We start from the raw sequence: 20,479 nt of genomic DNA, 5'->3' as shown, positions 1-20,479 counted from the left end.
TTCCTTCCCACTCATACATAACCTCTTTTCTCCACAGTCTCGTTAATGACAAAGCAAGGACTGAAAAATCTTTCACAACCATCCAAGATAGCCTGGTAAGCTAAGAAATTCCGAATCTCAATTATGGCTTGTGGTTGTTCCAAATTTTTAATTTCTGCTACCTTTTAAGGATTCACGCTACCTTTTAAGGATTCACTTGAATACCTTAAGAATATATAACAAATCTCAGAATGCCACCTGATTCATCTAACTTTAGCATTTGCTACTTAGCATACAACCAACGTTCTCTCAATCTTTGCTTCACCGACTTAATACATTTACATGCTCTGCTCTGGTTCAGAATATGCCAGAATATCTTCAATGAAAATGATATCAATTTATCAAGGCATTATTGGAATACTTCATCCATCAACTCATAAAACAGCATGAGTATCCACATAGCATCACCAAACTTCATAAGGACCATAACAAGTCCAGAAAACCATCTTATGATCAACGTCACTTATAATATTCAATTGGTAGTAACCAGATCTCAATTCAATCTTTGAATATTCGCAATTACTTCTGAGCTGGTTAAATAAACATCAGTACATCACCATGGATAACGGTTCCCAATCGTTACCCGATTCCATTGTCTATAATCAAGGGATAGTCTTAAAGCCCATTTTCTTCCTCACCAACGAACTAGGGTTCCCCCAAAGCGTTGTACTAGGTTGAATAAAACTTTTATCAACCAATTCTTTCAACTGAATTTCCAATTCCCTTAACTCATCATGAACCAATCTTTAACATAAATTTATACCTGGCAACAAATCAATAGTGAACCTCATATCTCTGCCTGAAGACAATCCAGGTATACTTTCAGGGAAGACATCAAGAAAAGTCTAACCCTTTCGACATTATTCACACTACTCCAAACAACATTATTTAGCACCACATGAGCTAAGTATTTTTGACAGCCTTTCGAAAACAATCTCTTTGCTCTTACAGTATAAATAACGGCATGACTCAATCCACTTTGCATACTTACAAAAGTAATCTTTGGTCATCCAGATCGATGGAAAGTAACTGGTTTCCCGTAACATTCCATCTAGTCACAACTATAAACAACCAATCTAATGGAATAAAATTAACTGATACAATATAAATTCTATTATTATTAAGCATTCTAAATAAGTACAATACTAACATAAAATAATCTACCGGGTTGCTTGCTTAACGAATCCACGAATGAGTTATTAATATTACGGTCTGCAGCCCGCAATACTGATAAATCATCGTTGTCTCGATAAGTAGGCAACCACTCTCAAAGATATAACATTACTATTTTGTCACTCAATGTAAAATACATTCACTCGTCTCAATTACATTTATTTACTACTCTCTAGGTAATAACATACATAATAAGAAATATATCAGCCGAAGTCAACTAGAATGACCAATACGGCTGATTCAACTCTTATCTCAATAATACGTCGGCCGGATCCACTCCGCGTGGTCGGTACGGCCGAGCCTATAACTCACCAATTTCTCATGTGTCAGTCGAATCCACCTCTCGTGGCCTGTATGGCTGAACATATAACTCATCAAATCTCTCTGTACCCACGGTCAATCCGACCAAACTACTAAATCCATAAACCTGCTGAATCGATACTACGATGTCATAGAAAACTGTTGGGTACAACTGATTTTAGGGACGATTCACAATTCTGTGTCCCCTCTGTTCACATAAACACATTCATTAATTTCACACTTCCCAAAGTGTTAATTTTGTACCTGCTGCACAAGGTACATTTCCTTTACTCGAGACACCTTGTCTCAAATATCTGGATGGAACGAGGCAAGTCTGAAAACTTTCTATAATATTCATTTATCGTCAACTTCCTTGATTCACATTTGCAAACTCTTGCTTACTACCATCGATAAATGCCGGAGGGATAAACTTTTCCTTAAACAAGTCCTTAAATAATTCTCAATCAGCTGTTTTCTCCGGTGACAACAATTAACAATCCTGTTTCCACCAGGATACAAATTCATACCCAAAACCAGGTAGTCGTCTCGACCCATTGTCAGAAGGAAGATTCCTTTGACTTGCATAATCCAAAACTTCTTTTCCAAACGGTTAAACCGTTACTTCGCTCCCTCAGGTTCATCATTTCATAAGGTGATTCAAATTCGACTCATAATCCGTCTTAAAATGTCCCTTTTTATAATAGACTGAATCACCATAATAATAGTTTTCCCTAAACCGCTATATTAGGGAGATTAAATTCCTCTAACTAAGTGGCTTGCTACGAGGCGGTGTAGTTCTGACAGAATTCACTAGAAACTTCTCAAGATGTCCAAGATTGCAACCATGCTCTGATACCAACTGACACACCCCGTCCCGAAGGAGGGCATGCTGGTCGTCACGTGAGAGTGACGTAACCATTTGCACAGTACGGAAGCTTTAAGATACAATTTATAAGTTGATACACCCGAAGGGAGTCCTAATTTTGTCCAATCTGTCAGAACACCGTCGAATTCCTCGTAGCCACCACACCTCAGCTATTCTTTAACCTGGAGGGGCGCAAAACCAAAATTGAGTGGGTCAGTAAAACAATTCTTTTCAAATCCAATTTTTTCTCAAAGCATTGTAACCCCTCTCCGTAAAACCTGTATACTTTCCCAGAAATGTAAAATATAAATATACATATATATTCTCAAAACTTCATTTTTACTATCTCAACATTTTTCTTTATCAATCATGCCATGCCATGTCTAATTCAACAGTTAAGTATGGATGCATCAACAATAATCATATCAGGTACAAGAAAGTAATCAACCGGAGGCCCTCTAATAGCCCTGTACGGTTGAACCTAGAGCTCAAAATCTATCATTCTCACACTCTGCCGGAGTCACTCCGCGTGACCTGTACGGCTTTCTGCACATAAGTTACGCTCTAGTGCTTCTCATAATCATCTGTGCACATAATCTAAGGTCACCCACCAGTCGGAATCTCACTAACACTCTCGCGACTGGCCTGTCGTACCCACTCCGCGTGGACTGTACGACTAGCATCTACTTGGATCCAAGGCGAGCGTGCGATGCGGTGAATACTATAAGCACTAAACTATGGTGCAGGGTTTGAGCTCAATATACATCAACATCATCATAACAGAAATAAATACTCACATGTGCGTCCACCGCACCATTTCATACATATGCATCATAAATCAATTCTTACCTGTGCGTCCACCGCACCAATTCATACATATGCATCATATATTAATTCATGCATGGCATTTCAACTCACATTTCTATATACTTTTCATATCAATTCTATGCATGGTATTTCACTTCCCGTTTTTCCACATAACTCATATGCATTTCATTTTAAATATATTTTCATTTCAATTCAATTTCTGGGAAACGTCAAGTATATATATATACGGAAAACAAAACTGCCCACTCACCTGGAGTTCGTCCAACAACTCCCTAGCACCACACATCAAGGCGTCACGACGATCGCCGCCTAGAATAGTAATCAAATCCAAGCTCAGAATTCATATCGATAGAATATATAACTTATATAAAATACGTCACTACGTAGTTCGATCCGGAAGATCTGCCACTCAGATTTTAAATCCATAACTTCCAGAGGTCCACATTATACCTCTAGGACAACATCCTAAAATTTCATTACCATCCAACGGTCGGATCTCCGTCAATTTCCAAAACTAAGTGACGGTTAACATTTTATATTATGGACTTACAATTCCAATTCTGGAAGATCCGTAACTCGGATTCCCAATCCGTAAGTTCCAATAATCCTCAAATATTACGTATTACAACGTATCAAAGTTTGGTGACGATCCAACGGTCGGATCATCAATTCACATTTTCACCAAAACTATAAAACGTTATTCGAACACCTAACCAACAATCCTTAATAACTTTCTCATACGGTGCTCAAATTGGGTATATGAATATACCACGGTGATCTACTCGACGTCACGGACGTCGACATATTTTTAAAATAATTTTATTTTTATTTATTTTTTACTGTAGCACCTTCTTCTTCCTTGGGTCGCCGGACTGGTTTTTCCGGCGGCCGTTTTCCGGGCAGTTTTTCAAATTGCCATAACTTTGTCATTTCTCAACGAAATCAAGTGATTCAAAAATGAGAGTTGTAGCCCTTGAAGAGACAAAGAGAATGGTACCTTGCACAACACCTAGTTCGCCGTGGTTTTGCCGGAAACTGCCTCGAAAGCCTCGGAGGTCGCCGGAAACTGGGTATTTTTCAAATGAGTATAACTTCTTCAATACTCAACGAAATTGAGTGAAACAAAAAGGAAAGTTGTTGTACTTGACGAGACGAAGAGATTGATACCTACCTCAACTCCTAACTCTCTGGGGATTCGCCAGAAAATGCCTCGAAAGCTCCGGCCAAACTTTGAACTTGTCGATCTCCGTGTTCTTACGTCCAAAAACTTCCAACGAAGCACTCCGAGCTTCGTGGGAACCTCCTAGAGCTCCCTATGATCTTAGTTTGGCCTAAAAATCAACAAATACAAAGTTCATGAATAGTGTCATTTCACGGGCTTGAGTTTTCTACGTGAAATCGTGGGAAACCTTACCTGAAAACAATACCAATGTGTTCGTATGGTCCTCACGAACATGATGGTACCTTCCTCATCCTGAAACTGTGAAGTTTTCGAGAGCCTTGGTGTTTGTCCGAGAGTTTGAGAGAGAATGAGGGAGTGTGAGAGTGACTGAGGGAGAGATGAGGAAGAGAGAGAGAAGGAGACAACAAAACGGGAAATGGGGAAGGATTTCAGGAGGTAGGACCCTACATAAAGTCCAAATACAAAATATTAACACATACAATAATAAATCTAACCCTAGTTTAGGATGTTTTTAGGTAAAACAAATACCAAATTTACGCACCTTAATCTCGTTTAAGGGCGTTTCTGTAATTTCACGTCCTCGGAGTTTATAATTCCGGGACGGGCTGTGACAATCTCCCCTCCTTATAGAATTTCGTCCCCGAAATTCTAGCCACCAACCAACCCATCAAAACTCATAAAATAGCCTCGGATACATACCTCTCATCCGTTCTTCCGTCTCCCAAGTAGTTTCTTCCGCTGAATGGTTCATCCACAATACTTTTACCACTTACTCTGTCTTAATTCTCAGGACCTTCTTTTTCCAATCCAAAGTCATCCTTGGTTCCTTATCAAGTCGAATCCAATTTAATTCTCAATAGTTGCACCAGAATTCCATGAGACGACTCTGCCACCTAGTGACAACGCATCGAACACAAAATACATTAAGTACCTTAGCCAACTCTGAAGACATCACCACTTGTATGCAACTTCATCGATTCCTTTAATGATCAAAACGGTCTGATGTGTTTAAATCTTATCTTGTCTACTTTCCAAATCTTACTATTTCTTTTCATGAAGAAATTTCCAAAAATATAAAATCATCTACGTTATACACTCGATTAGTGGCATACCCATCTGTTAATCTCTTTTGTCATTCCTGGCTACTTTCAGGTTAACTTACTCACCTGAATATTTTGAGGAGACTCATCCATAGTCTCAGGGCCCGCAAGAACTCTTTTGTCAACTTTTGTCCAACACAAAGGTGTACTATAAGGTAATTTGGTAACCAAGCTTCTTGTACGCTATCCAAAACTTAGAAGTAACCAACATACCCAAAAACTTAACATTGTATATCGTCAAAATTGCTTTCTTTAATTCCACATAATTTGGCACATACGTCCCATTCTCTTGCATAAACATACCATCCAATTCTGCCTCGGTTAATTCTTGAATTCCTTCGTCAAGCATTTGAGTCTCGAGTACGACCTTACCAAATAGGCCTAACTTGAAATTTAACAAGTATAACTTCTTCTCGATCTTCCATTCTTAATTTTTCTTCCGTTGGTTTCAATCCATAAGATGATACTCTTGGCAAATGTGCCAGACATTAATCTTACTGTAGTCTTCTCACCAAATGCTTCAGCTAGAACAAACTTTACGATCACCCTGATCGTACAATCATGTTCATTAAGCAATTCAATCCACCTTTGTTGCCTCATATCAAAATCCTTCCAAGTAATGGATATTGAAGACTTTTTGGATTCGTAAAAAAAAAATCTTGCATTCCCACTAAAATATAATGTCTCCATAACTTCACAGCAAGAATGGTAATTGTGACTTCCAAATCACCAGTAGGGTAATTCATCTCATTAGGTTCCATTTGTCGTGAAACATATTCAATCACCCTAACATTTGCATCAATACATCTCCAAGAATATTTAATGTACCATCACCATAAACCAATAATTACCGCTATCTTCTGGGATTACTAAAATACGTGCATGAGTGAGGAAATACTTCAGTTGTTGAATCCTTTGCTCACAATTTCCTTCCCACTCATACATAACCTCTTTTCTCCACAGTCTCGTTAATGACAAAGCAAGGACTGAAAAATCTTTCACAACCATCCAAGATAGCCTGGTAAGCTAAGAAATTCCGAATCTCAATTATGGCTTGTGGTTGTTCCAAATTTTTAATTTCTGCTACCTTTTAAGGATTCACGCTACCTTTTAAGGATTCACTTGAATACCTTAAGAATATATAACAAATCTCAGAATGCCACCTGATTCATCTAACTTTAGCATTTGCTACTTAGCATACAACCAACGTTCTCTCAATCTTTGCTTCACCGACTTAATACATTTACATGCTCTGCTCTGGTTCAGAATATGCCAGAATATCTTCAATGAAAATGATATCAATTTATCAAGGCATTATTGGAATACTTCATCCATCAACTCATAAAACAGCATGAGTATCCACATAGCATCACCAAACTTCATAAGGACCATAACAAGTCCAGAAAACCATCTTATGATCAACGTCACTTATAATATTCAATTGGTAGTAACCAGATCTCAATTCAATCTTTGAATATTCGCAATTACTTCTGAGCTGGTTAAATAAACATCAGTACATCACCATGGATAACGGTTCCCAATCGTTACCCGATTCCATTGTCTATAATCAAGGGATAGTCTTAAAGCCCATTTTCTTCCTCACCAACGAACTAGGGTTCCCCCAAAGCGTTGTACTAGGTTGAATAAAACTTTTATCAACCAATTCTTTCAACTGAATTTCCAATTCCCTTAACTCATCATGAACCAATCTTTAACATAAATTTATACCTGGCAACAAATCAATAGTGAACCTCATATCTCTGCCTGAAGACAATCCAGGTATACTTTCAGGGAAGACATCAAGAAAAGTCTAACCCTTTCGACATTATTCACACTACTCCAAACAACATTATTTAGCACCACATGAGCTAAGTATTTTTGACAGCCTTTCGAAAACAATCTCTTTGCTCTTACAGTATAAATAACGGCATGACTCAATCCACTTTGCATACTTACAAAAGTAATCTTTGGTCATCCAGATCGATGGAAAGTAACTGGTTTCCCGTAACATTCCATCTAGTCACAACTATAAACAACCAATCTAATGGAATAAAATTAACTGATACAATATAAATTCTATTATTATTAAGCATTCTAAATAAGTACAATACTAACATAAAATAATCTACCGGGTTGCTTGCTTAACGAATCCACGAATGAGTTATTAATATTACGGTCTGCAGCCCGCAATACTGATAAATCATCGTTGTCTCGATAAGTAGGCAACCACTCTCAAAGATATAACATTACTATTTTGTCACTCAATGTAAAATACATTCACTCGTCTCAATTACATTTATTTACTACTCTCTAGGTAATAACATACATAATAAGAAATATATCAGCCGAAGTCAACTAGAATGACCAATACGGCTGATTCAACTCTTATCTCAATAATACGTCGGCCGGATCCACTCCGCGTGGTCGGTACGGCCGAGCCTATAACTCACCAATTTCTCATGTGTCAGTCGAATCCACCTCTCGTGGCCTGTATGGCTGAACATATAACTCATCAAATCTCTCTGTACCCACGGTCAATCCGACCAAACTACTAAATCCATAAACCTGCTGAATCGATACTACGATGTCATAGAAAACTGTTGGGTACAACTGATTTTAGGGACGATTCACAATTCTGTGTCCCCTCTGTTCACATAAACACATTCATTAATTTCACACTTCCCAAAGTGTTAATTTTGTACCTGCTGCACAAGGTACATTTCCTTTACTCGAGACACCTTGTCTCAAATATCTGGATGGAACGAGGCAAGTCTGAAAACTTTCTATAATATTCATTTATCGTCAACTTCCTTGATTCACATTTGCAAACTCTTGCTTACTACCATCGATAAATGCCGGAGGGATAAACTTTTCCTTAAACAAGTCCTTAAATAATTCTCAATCAGCTGTTTTCTCCGGTGACAACAATTAACAATCCTGTTTCCACCAGGATACAAATTCATACCCAAAACCAGGTAGTCGTCTCGACCCATTGTCAGAAGGAAGATTCCTTTGACTTGCATAATCCAAAACTTCTTTTCCAAACGGTTAAACCGTTACTTCGCTCCCTCAGGTTCATCATTTCATAAGGTGATTCAAATTCGACTCATAATCCGTCTTAAAATGTCCCTTTTTATAATAGACTGAATCACCATAATAATAGTTTTCCCTAAACCGCTATATTAGGGAGATTAAATTCCTCTAACTAAGTGGCTTGCTACGAGGCGGTGTAGTTCTGACAGAATTCACTAGAAACTTCTCAAGATGTCCAAGATTGCAACCATGCTCTGATACCAACTGACACACCCCGTCCCGAAGGAGGGCATGCTGGTCGTCACGTGAGAGTGACGTAACCATTTGCACAGTACGGAAGCTTTAAGATACAATTTATAAGTTGATACACCCGAAGGGAGTCCTAATTTTGTCCAATCTGTCAGAACACCGTCGAATTCCTCGTAGCCACCACACCTCAGCTATTCTTTAACCTGGAGGGGCGCAAAACCAAAATTGAGTGGGTCAGTAAAACAATTCTTTTCAAATCCAATTTTTTCTCAAAGCATTGTAACCCCTCTCCGTAAAACCTGTATACTTTCCCAGAAATGTAAAATATAAATATACATATATATTCTCAAAACTTCATTTTTACTATCTCAACATTTTTCTTTATCAATCATGCCATGCCATGTCTAATTCAACAGTTAAGTATGGATGCATCAACAATAATCATATCAGGTACAAGAAAGTAATCAACCGGAGGCCCTCTAATAGCCCTGTACGGTTGAACCTAGAGCTCAAAATCTATCATTCTCACACTCTGCCGGAGTCACTCCGCGTGACCTGTACGGCTTTCTGCACATAAGTTACGCTCTAGTGCTTCTCATAATCATCTGTGCACATAATCTAAGGTCACCCACCAGTCGGAATCTCACTAACACTCTCGCGACTGGCCTGTCGTACCCACTCCGCGTGGACTGTACGACTAGCATCTACTTGGATCCAAGGCGAGCGTGCGATGCGGTGAATACTATAAGCACTAAACTATGGTGCAGGGTTTGAGCTCAATATACATCAACATCATCATAACAGAAATAAATACTCACATGTGCGTCCACCGCACCATTTCATACATATGCATCATAAATCAATTCTTACCTGTGCGTCCACCGCACCAATTCATACATATGCATCATATATTAATTCATGCATGGCATTTCAACTCACATTTCTATATACTTTTCATATCAATTCTATGCATGGTATTTCACTTCCCGTTTTTCCACATAACTCATATGCATTTCATTTTAAATATATTTTCATTTCAATTCAATTTCTGGGAAACGTCAAGTATATATATATACGGAAAACAAAACTGCCCACTCACCTGGAGTTCGTCCAACAACTCCCTAGCACCACACATCAAGGCGTCACGACGATCGCCGCCTAGAATAGTAATCAAATCCAAGCTCAGAATTCATATCGATAGAATATATAACTTATATAAAATACGTCACTACGTAGTTCGATCCGGAAGATCTGCCACTCAGATTTTAAATCCATAACTTCCAGAGGTCCACATTATACCTCTAGGACAACATCCTAAAATTTCATTACCATCCAACGGTCGGATCTCCGTCAATTTCCAAAACTAAGTGACGGTTAACATTTTATATTATGGACTTACAATTCCAATTCTGGAAGATCCGTAACTCGGATTCCCAATCCGTAAGTTCCAATAATCCTCAAATATTACGTATTACAACGTATCAAAGTTTGGTGACGATCCAACGGTCGGATCATCAATTCACATTTTCACCAAAACTATAAAACGTTATTCGAACACCTAACCAACAATCCTTAATAACTTTCTCATACGGTGCTCAAATTGGGTATATGAATATACCACGGTGATCTACTCGACGTCACGGACGTCGACATATTTTTAAAATAATTTTATTTTTATTTATTTTTTACTGTAGCACCTTCTTCTTCCTTGGGTCGCCGGACTGGTTTTTCCGGCGGCCGTTTTCCGGGCAGTTTTTCAAATTGCCATAACTTTGTCATTTCTCAACGAAATCAAGTGATTCAAAAATGAGAGTTGTAGCCCTTGAAGAGACAAAGAGAATGGTACCTTGCACAACACCTAGTTCGCCGTGGTTTTGCCGGAAACTGCCTCGAAAGCCTCGGAGGTCGCCGGAAACTGGGTATTTTTCAAATGAGTATAACTTCTTCAATACTCAACGAAATTGAGTGAAACAAAAAGGAAAGTTGTTGTACTTGACGAGACGAAGAGATTGATACCTACCTCAACTCCTAACTCTCTGGGGATTCGCCAGAAAATGCCTCGAAAGCTCCGGCCAAACTTTGAACTTGTCGATCTCCGTGTTCTTACGTCCAAAAACTTCCAACGAAGCACTCCGAGCTTCGTGGGAACCTCCTAGAGCTCCCTATGATCTTAGTTTGGCCTAAAAATCAACAAATACAAAGTTCATGAATAGTGTCATTTCACGGGCTTGAGTTTTCTACGTGAAATCGTGGGAAACCTTACCTGAAAACAATACCAATGTGTTCGTATGGTCCTCACGAACATGATGGTACCTTCCTCATCCTGAAACTGTGAAGTTTTCGAGAGCCTTGGTGTTTGTCCGAGAGTTTGAGAGAGAATGAGGGAGTGTGAGAGTGACTGAGGGAGAGATGAGGAAGAGAGAGAGAAGGAGACAACAAAACGGGAAATGGGGAAGGATTTCAGGAGGTAGGACCCTACATAAAGTCCAAATACAAAATATTAACACATACAATAATAAATCTAACCCTAGTTTAGGATGTTTTTAGGTAAAACAAATACCAAATTTACGCACCTTAATCTCGTTTAAGGGCGTTTCTGTAATTTCACGTCCTCGGAGTTTATAATTCCGGGACGGGCTGTGACAAATAAAGCCAGACTTTAATTCACTCGGACTCAGACCCCAATGCCCCACACTAACACATGAGACGCGCTTCACACACCAAATTAAAGAATGGCGGCGCCCATGCAGACAGGTCTATCAGCCACTCTAAAATAGAGCCATTGGCTGATCAACGGTCCAAAAAAATATGATCATTGGTTGATCTAACGGTTATACTCAAACTTTGTTTATATTTATTTTTACTTATAATCCAACGGTTGCTATTAAATGTGATTAAATATAACTGTAAAAAACAAATCCAACGACACAAATTTAAATCTAAAGGCTAAAACAATTAAAACTTTCATTTAACTCAAATTTAACCTAAAAAGTATAAAATACCTATCTAGGGTGTGATTTTTCATTATTTATCGAAATTTAAATATTTTTAAATTAAAATGTTCACAAAAATAAGTTAAGATAATCTACATAAATTTTATTTTAATCATTCTTTTATCAATGGCTTAAATTTTACGCCCTCATCGTGGAGAAAGAAAAACGTTATTGAATTATGACTTAAAATCCTCTAGGTAAGTTTTTAAGTTTAACTTAGACCGTTATACATGATAGCAATGTAATATAGAATGTTAATAACAACTATTTAAATTTTGAGAACTGTTCACTTGTAAGTCCTTGATAAACATGAAACTTTAGAAAACTCAACACTTTTGAGAACCAAGAAAAATTACAACTACAAAATAAATTAGAACATGACAAGTACATAAATATCGGGGAGTTACTATTTCGAAGAAAAAAAAAAGGCAAAGGGTATTACTTCTCATGATTCTGTGGGTCTCAAATACATGGGGCCAACCCATGATACCGACATGGGCCAACCCATTATCTTTAAAAATATAAGAACATAAAAAATGGTTCCGTTGCCGGGACTTGAACCCGGGTCTCTCGGGTGAGAGCCGAGTATCCTGACCAACTAGACTACAACGGACATGCCAAGTGTTGAGCAAAAACTTTATTTAACCAATTGGCGTAAAAAAAGGTGACTTTTCTTTTCTCTCGGCAAAAAATGGAATGGAACCTAAAAAGATACAGGGTTTTTAGCATAAATAATCTATGAGATTGATCAAACTCATTATTTTGGTCACTTATTTTCAAAATCAATCAATGTCGTCTCTGACATTCACTACCGTACATCAATTTGGCCATTCCGTTAAAATTCCGTCAACTATTCTGTTAGCTTGTATGTGGGATCCACAAATCCAATGAAATGGTGACATATGGATGACACAAAATAAGGATTTTTATCGCACATGGTCCCTAATATTGATCAAAATCCTCATTTTGGTCATTGAGTTTCAAAAATCGATAAATTTGGTCTCTGACTTTCAATACCACACGTCAATTTAATCTTTTTATTAAAGTTTTGTCAATATTTTTTGTCCTAGTAATCCAATCATGCCACGTGGATTAACTACAAGAAACTATTTTCTTATGATTTAAAACTAAAAGTAAAATAAGAAACTAAAAATCAAAACTAAAAGAAAAAAAAAAGTCGTCATTTTAATCAGAGTACGCTCAAAAAGAAAAGGAAGACACCATGACACCACTAAAGTACTTGCCGTACTGAACTCACTATTTATTCTCTCTAGTTGGTTATAATCCTATTAAATTTGAATTGAATTTGGTTCAATTTTATCGAATTTAGTTATTTTTTTCTTTCTTCCAATTGGGGTTGTGGGCTGCGAGAAAAATGTCAGTGCGGAATTGTAACATCCCACATCGCCCAGGGGAGTAATCCTTAAATGTATATTTTCATCCCTACCTAGCACGAGGCCTTTTGGGAGCTCACTGGCTTCGGGTTCAGTAGGAACTCTGAAGTTAAGCGAAAAGGAGGCCCGAGCACTCCCAGGATGGGTGACCTATTGGGAAGTTGCTCGTGAGTTCCCAAAAACAAAACTGTGAGGGAATGGTAAGCCCAAAGCGGACAATATCATGCTACGGTGGTGGAACGGGCCCTGGATGTGGTGGACCCAGGCCGGGATGTGACAAATGGTATCAAAGCCAATCCCTGGCCGGAAGTGTGCCGACGAGGACGTCGGGCCCCTAAAAGGAAGTGGATTGTAACATCCCATATCGCCAGGGGAGTGATCCTTAAACGTATATTCTCATCCCTACCTAGCACGAGGCATTTTGGGAGCTCATTGGCTTCGGGTTCCGTAGGAACTCCGAAGTTAAGCGAGAAGGAGGCCAGAGCACTCCCAGGATGGGTGACCTACTGGGAAGTTACTTGTGAGTTCCCAAAAACAAAACCGTGAGGGAATGGTAAGCCCAAAGCAGACAATATCGTGCTACGATGGTGGAACGGGCCCCGGATGTGGTGGACCCGGGCCAGGATGTGACAGGAATACTCGTTCATTTGTTCACTCTTAAAAAAAAAGTTTTTTTTTAATCCATGTGGAGCCATATGATTGGATTACTGGGACCAGATTAGCACACAAACGAAAAATATTGATGAAATTTTAATGGAAGGACTAAATTGATGTGCGTAGTGAAAGTCAGGGGACCAAATTTATCGATTTTTGAAACTTAAGGACCAAAATGAGGAGTTGGATCAATGTTAGGGACTATTTGCTATAAAAACCTTTATTTTATGTAAATCCACGTGCCACCATTTTATTGGATTTGTGGATCCCACATACAAACTAACAGAGTAGTTGACGAAATCTTAATAGAAGGACCAAATTGATGTGAGATAGTGAATTTACCTAGCACGAGGCATTTTGGGAGCTCATTGGCTTCGGGTTCCGTAGGAACTCCGAAGTTAAGCGAGAAGGAGGCCAGAGCACTCCCAAGATGGGTGACCTACTGGGAAGTTACTTGTGAGTTCCCAAAAACAAAACCGTGAGGGAATGGTAAGCCCAAAGCAGACAATATCGTGCTACGATGGTGGAACGGGCCCGGGATGTGGTGGACCCGGGCCAGGATGTGACAGGAATACTTGTTCATTTGTTCACTCTTAAAAAAAAAGTTTTTTTTTAATCCATGTGGAGCCATATGATTGGATTACTGGGACCAGATTAGCACACAAACGAAAAATATTGATGAAATTTTAATGGAAGGACTAAATTGATGTGCGTAGTGAAAGTCAGGGGACCAAATTTATCGATTTTTGAAACTTAAGGACCAAAATGAGGAGTTGGATCAATGTTAGGGACTATTTGCTATAAAAACCTTTATTTTGTGTAAATCCACGTGCCACCATTTTATTGGATTTGTGGATCCCACATACAAACTAACAGAGTAGTTGACGAAATCTTAATAGAAGGACCAAATTGATGTGAGATAGTGAATGTTAGGGACGACATTGATTGATTCTGCTGAAAGTTAGGGACCAAAATATTGAGTTTGGTCAACCTTATGGACCATTTGTGATAAAAACCCAAAAGATAATTATTAGTAGTAATTTTGTTGAAATTAGATAGAGATGATATCTTATACATTTAATTGGAAAATAGGAAAGGAATAGTAATACACTCAATTTTGTTTCATACATTTGATAAGTTAAATGATCTTCGATTTGAATAATTGTTTTGTAGGATTGATCTTTAAATGAAGATCAACAAATTGAATAATTCTAATTATAAAATCTTTACGGTAAAAACACATTGTTTGCAAGAGCTGAGATATGCAAGTATTATCCTTAGACCATCTCCAAATCTAGGCTAAAAGCCAAATTACCCCCCCCAAACACTCTCCAACCCATGTTAAAATTTTAGGCTAAATGCCAAATGTTATTTTTTGGCCAAATACCCCCCCAGCTTTCCCCCTGGGCTAAATGCCAAATGTTTATACGAATTTAAATTTTTTTAGATTAAAATGTTCATAAAATTAATTTACAATAATCTACATATTTATTTTCTTGTAAAAAAATTGATTTAAGAAAAAAAATTAGCCTAAGTTCATTATTTAATACTTTAATAATTCCAGGCTAAAATTTTAGGGCAGAATGGTTGGAGTAGAAAATATGTTTTTGGGCTAAGCCAAATTTTCCGGGCTAAAAAATTTGGCTTTTAGCCCAAGGGTTGGAGATGGTCTTAGTAATATGGGCATTTTCACAATGAAAAGAAAAAAGTTACATGGTCATTCTTTTTCACATTGATGAATCATGCACCTATTAACAGTACAAATATAATCAGTTTCTTCTAATCCTATCAAGCATGGTACAGCCACGGCGGTTGTCTTCAAGATGAGATAGCCCGCGAGGCACAGGCAATAGTAACATTTGAGGTTGATCAGTAACCTAACCAAGTCGATGGTATTGGCTGAAACTTGTTCTTCGCACAAGCCAACACATCATAGTAATCTACATGATTGAAGCAGTCGCGAAAATCTGTGAAGAGTTTTTCAAACACCCTCCATTGGACTTTGATCGATCTTGAGTACGGGTACGGAAGAAAAACCTGCTCATTCGGAATCTATTAGCACCACGGCGTCAAAGTAAATAAACATGTTGCAGCAACGATATATGCTTTTTCATGTTTGTATGCTCTGCATTTCGACAGTTGTTATAGCAAGTATAGTAATGAGTATAACTTTATAAACTTACATCGGCTTCTTGTGCAAGACGTTTAAGTAATTGAAAAGTTTGCTCGTTTTCCTCTAAATTGTCAAGAACACCCAGCCAGATCTGGGAAGCAAGATCATGAGCCATGTCTCTCGATTTCCCACAAGCAATAAACTGATCTGCTAAAACACACAGCAATCCCAGGTCAGGAGGTCAGATGAGATTTACAGCCTGGTATTAATTTAACTAAGCGTGAGCAATGAAATTCCCCATTGGATTTGGTATGCAATATGTACTATCCATGTCACGTGACAGTAAATGATAAAAGGTTCAAGATGTGTTCCAATACATGGCATACAATTTGAGGCTGTAAACTTCTACACTTTCGTGTTATGTAAAGCAAATGTTTTGAACATGTCGACAAGTTAGCCGCAAAAGCAAGATTAACTAGCTTATATTAACTTTTGTTCATCAAATTTGAGATCGAGGATCAGTACTTAAATCATAAATATTCATTTCACAGAATAATTTTCAGTTTCAAGTTTATAAAGGCAGACTTGAGAAAGCAAGATAGAGAAGTGAAATTTGAAACACACCTATGAGGGTTCCGTGCAGTATACTGGAAGAGGGTGGCATGGTTGAACGCTCAAGCTGCTCTTTTAGAAACAAATAACTATGGCCCACGATCTCATCAATCTCACCATCTAGAGCAAAAATATGTTTACTGACATATAAAGCTTCAAATCTCCTGCGAAAATTGCCAGTGCCTTAGACTATAATGCATGGATATTTGACGAAAAGCACATGCATCAAATCAGCACCTAGGGGAGAGTAAGAGCTACCAGTTTAAGATATGAATCCACAAACATCCAGACACAAGTCATAACATGATCTTTAAATAAGATGCCAACAAATCAAACTAGGCCAAAAGTTGTCGTTTGGTTTATTTTCAAGCGGGAAGTTAAAACAGGAAAAGGAATTTGTCCTCAAGGCAACGATTATATCGTCAGTGATTATAGTGCATTTTTTTTTTCCAAAACAACAAAATATAAAAACTCTGACGTAAGGAATTACAAAAAGAGAGAAAAAAAAGTGGGATTGAAAAGTTAAGAATAGAAAGAAAGGACCAAGATTGGACAAAAACTGGAAGTAGAAATGCTATTATACCTCTTGCTCAATCCTCGAGGGATAGGTCCTGGCCACCTTTTAGCTCGGCTAGCCAAAGGAAATGTCATAGCAAGAGCAGCTTGCCACAAGAATTCTCCGCGAAACAAATTGGCCCACTGCTTTTTAACACAGGAGATTTGTGCCCACTCTGAGACAGGAACTCGGATGAAAATTTCTATTAGCAGATGATCAGGAAGCTTTCCGAACGAACTACCAACTGACATTAAACTGTCATTTTGATTGTTATCTGTCATTAGGGTTCTGCACTGCAAGGACCAAAAACATAACATGTTACTTCAACAAGCAAATCAACAAAATGAACTAATCTTCATTTAGAACAAGGCCATATTTATGTTTACGAAAAAATACAAGGTTTTTCAAAAGCACATTCCAAAAGAAGAATAAACCCTTAATCAGCCTGAAGTCTATACAGGAGGCAGATACGTAGTTATGTCATAGAAATTCAAAGACTCAACAAATGTCCTGAAGCTATTGAAAGAACGAACCAATCCATCATCCAAAAGGGGTGAATTGGAAAAAAGAAACTGATGGAAGGAAGATGAATGAACAATGTAATGACAAAAGGAGTCACTTGAATTGAGCAGAACGGAAGGAACAAAGACAGGCAGAATAGAACATTAGACAAGGGGAAGGATTCACATTATTTGAAGGTTAACTTACGGTTTTTTAAAACCGAGCATTTATAGTTTACCTCGCTTGAAAAGAAAACAAGGATCACAATTACTTTACTCTTTTACATTGAACAAAGAAACAACCATTACTAAAATGTTTACAGTAAAAGACTAGATTATAATGGATAGAAAGTCGAGTCTTCAGCCCTCGGGTCTAAGTCTTTGCAAGGAACCAGGGCACAGACTAACTTCAACATTGAAAATCGCAATATACAAAAACAAATTCTTCCCAACTTGTTCCAGCTTAAAGAAACAAGACAACACTCTAATGAGACGATAAAAACATAAGGATTAACTTTGTTAGTTCTCGAGATATACAACGTTGTCCCAGAAACTCTTGCAGAAACTAAAACAAAAATACAAAGTAACCTATATTTGTCTTCATCAAAATCAATCCAATTCTGCTAAAACTCACCTGAATACCAGATAATAAGCAAAAACAGAAGACACAAAAAGGAAACACTTGAGCCACCAGATAGTGGAAAATCACAGAACCAAGCCACCAAATACTTGTTACTCTTTCAAATTACACGATTAAGCAGAACTGAAACAATTCAGAATACCATAATCTGTTGATTTCACATAATATTTTATTAAAATTTCAGCTGAAAAATGAAAACCCAAATTAAGATAGCTACTTAATCCAACAAACAAATGAAAGATTAGTGTTTGATCAACATAACCTGCGTAAAGCGGGAGCCTTGGGCAGTGGGTACGACTGTAAAACAAAGATTATATATGTCCAAAATAATTCGAGAAGAAAAGGAAGGGAGTGATAAGGAATTATATTACCTGAGAGACTGAGGGGAAGGAGTGAGCTTTTCAGCTCAAAGGGTTTTTTATTTTATTTTATAAATTTGCCCGAATTTTCTGCTGAATGTTTCAGTGGAAGAAGAAAGACAAGGCTCCTGCTTTCCTCTGCTTAGAGGGTTGTTTTAGGTGAGTGACGTCAGATCTCTCTTGTAATTTTCACTTGAATTTCCATAAAAAATAATATAATTGTATTTAAAAATATCTATTTTTTTCGATTAAAGCGTTATAACATTTTATATTTTATATATTATATATTTTTCCATCATTATTCGTTTTTGGGTAATAAATTTGAGTTACTAGGTCCGAGTAGTCTGTGTTTGTAAAATTGGAGAATTTTTGTTTACCGAGCACGAACAGAGTCAAGTAATGTTATTTTTTCACATAAATATAAGTGGAAGACAAGATTAAAGTGTCTTTCTTCTAAAATATATTAACATAAAATAAACATACTTCATACATTGACTGAAATAATAATACAACATTATGTGCCGAGTACATGTAAATGCATTGCACAATTGGCATATTTTTATGCCTCGTAGGATGCACGTAGATGGGTTGGCTATGTATTCCTTTTGTTGGCTTCTACCAACCGTATGTTAGATTCTCGGATGAGAAAACGATGTGACCTACCGTCTATAATTGTTATACAAGTGAACTCACCTACCATACAACAAACTGGTCGAACTGCCCAAATTCAAATCGAAATTGTTAGTTTGGTTGGTTTTGATTATCGAAAATTTCGAGTGCTTTCACAACCAAACCGAACCAAGGTGTATTGGTTCGGTTCATTCAGGATGTTGGTCGCCTTTAAATCACTTCACACAAAACTAAATCATCATTTTCTTAGTTTATTTATCTTTGCATATCATCTTTTATTTGTAAATTTGGGATTGTATGACTAAAATTACACAATTAGAAAAGAATGTGGTTCTTTTTTTTTTTTAACAAACTATATTATCTACATTAAGGGGGCGGGGAAATGGGCTAAGCCTCACAATGGATTAGCAATAAAGTAGTTCAAATTCATTTTTTGACAAGAATTGACCTAACTTATAAGTGAAGATGAATACTAAAAAGAAAAGAATGTGTTTTTAAACTATTAACTATAACTGAGATGGTTTGGTTAGGTAAAAATTGAACTATATTGTTCTATGACATCATTGATATGTATAGTAATTGATAGTCCTAGAGCATCTCCAAATGAGATGTCAAAATTGCCACATAGACATCAAACAGTAAAAAATGACAACAAAATCTTTCCAACCGAGCCTTCAGTTTCTTACGTGGCGCTCAGTTATTTGAAGGCAAGGCCTTCTGTTGTCAAATTTGACAACAGGTCTCAAATTCATTTAATAATTTTTTAATAAATGTGATGCAATATATAATAAATGTTATTGTGTATTACAAATATTTGATTGGTTATCTCAATAATTGGACCCCACAAAAAGATAAAAATAATAATTTAGAATTACATTATTATTTAACATATCAGTTGGAACAAAAAGTTATACAAAACGTTAAATTGCCACATAGGTTATCAAATTTCATTTTGGTGTTTTAAATTTGACATCTCATTTGAACATGCGCTTAAACAACCATGTTAAATCTTTGAATTCCTATTTGGAAAATGCAAGAATCAGTTGTAAACAATTATGTTGGTCTTAGATCGCACATGAATGACGAAGATCAATCTCAAGATCGTGAGGCGGCACTTATTTTTCCATTTATATCTTTCATTGATACCATGATCATCATGTGACCAAAATTTACAAATTCTATTTCACTATTTTTCAACATAAATTTTAAATATGAATTCAAAATCTAAATTGAAAAACCTATGGATGATGAGAAACAC

The 20,479-nt window shown here is 37.2% G+C and overlaps 1 protein-coding gene, 2 long non-coding RNA genes and 1 other non-coding gene across 7 annotated transcripts; all 4 read right to left on the bottom strand.

Annotated features, from left to right (window-relative positions):
• Positions 1–2,493: 2,493 nt before the first annotated feature.
• On the bottom strand, positions 2,494–3,526 carry LOC139188114 (uncharacterized). The gene is made up of 2 exons (XR_011571293.1): positions 3,456–3,526; positions 2,494–2,559 (listed from the first exon to the last, which is right to left on the bottom strand). It is a non-coding gene; the product is annotated as an uncharacterized lncRNA (long non-coding RNA).
• A 5,381-nt stretch (positions 3,527–8,907) lies between these two features.
• On the bottom strand, positions 8,908–9,940 carry LOC139188116 (uncharacterized). The gene is made up of 2 exons (XR_011571295.1): positions 9,870–9,940; positions 8,908–8,973 (listed from the first exon to the last, which is right to left on the bottom strand). It is a non-coding gene; the product is annotated as an uncharacterized lncRNA (long non-coding RNA).
• A 2,363-nt stretch (positions 9,941–12,303) lies between these two features.
• On the bottom strand, positions 12,304–12,376 carry TRNAE-CUC (transfer RNA glutamic acid (anticodon CUC)). Its single transcript has one exon. It is a non-coding gene; the product is annotated as a tRNA-Glu (tRNA).
• A 3,104-nt stretch (positions 12,377–15,480) lies between these two features.
• Positions 15,481–18,786, bottom strand: LOC103443348 (uncharacterized). Of its 4 annotated transcripts, none has more exons than XM_029108230.2 (5): positions 18,604–18,786; positions 17,120–17,385; positions 16,549–16,700; positions 15,995–16,131; positions 15,481–15,848 (listed from the first exon to the last, which is right to left on the bottom strand). In XM_029108230.2, the coding sequence occupies exons 2-5, from the start codon at positions 17,371–17,373 to the stop codon at positions 15,681–15,683; spliced, it is 711 nt and encodes a 236-aa protein (XP_028964063.2). In that variant the 5' UTR covers positions 17,374–17,385; positions 18,604–18,786; the 3' UTR covers positions 15,481–15,680. The 4 variants fall into 4 exon arrangements, with proteins under 4 accessions (XP_028964063.2, XP_028964064.2, XP_070661346.1 ...); XM_029108231.2 differs by having other exon boundaries at positions 15,995–16,134; positions 18,604–18,740; XM_070805245.1 differs by having other exon boundaries at positions 18,495–18,700.
• Positions 18,787–20,479: the final 1,693 nt, after the last annotated feature.

The sequence above is a fragment of the Malus domestica genome, chromosome 09 (genome assembly GCF_042453785.1).
Source record: "Malus domestica chromosome 09, GDT2T_hap1".
Taxonomy (NCBI): Eukaryota; Viridiplantae; Streptophyta; class Magnoliopsida; order Rosales; family Rosaceae; genus Malus; species Malus domestica.
Note: the sequence above shows the minus strand (reverse complement) of the source record. Positions and strands in the feature narration are given on the sequence as shown.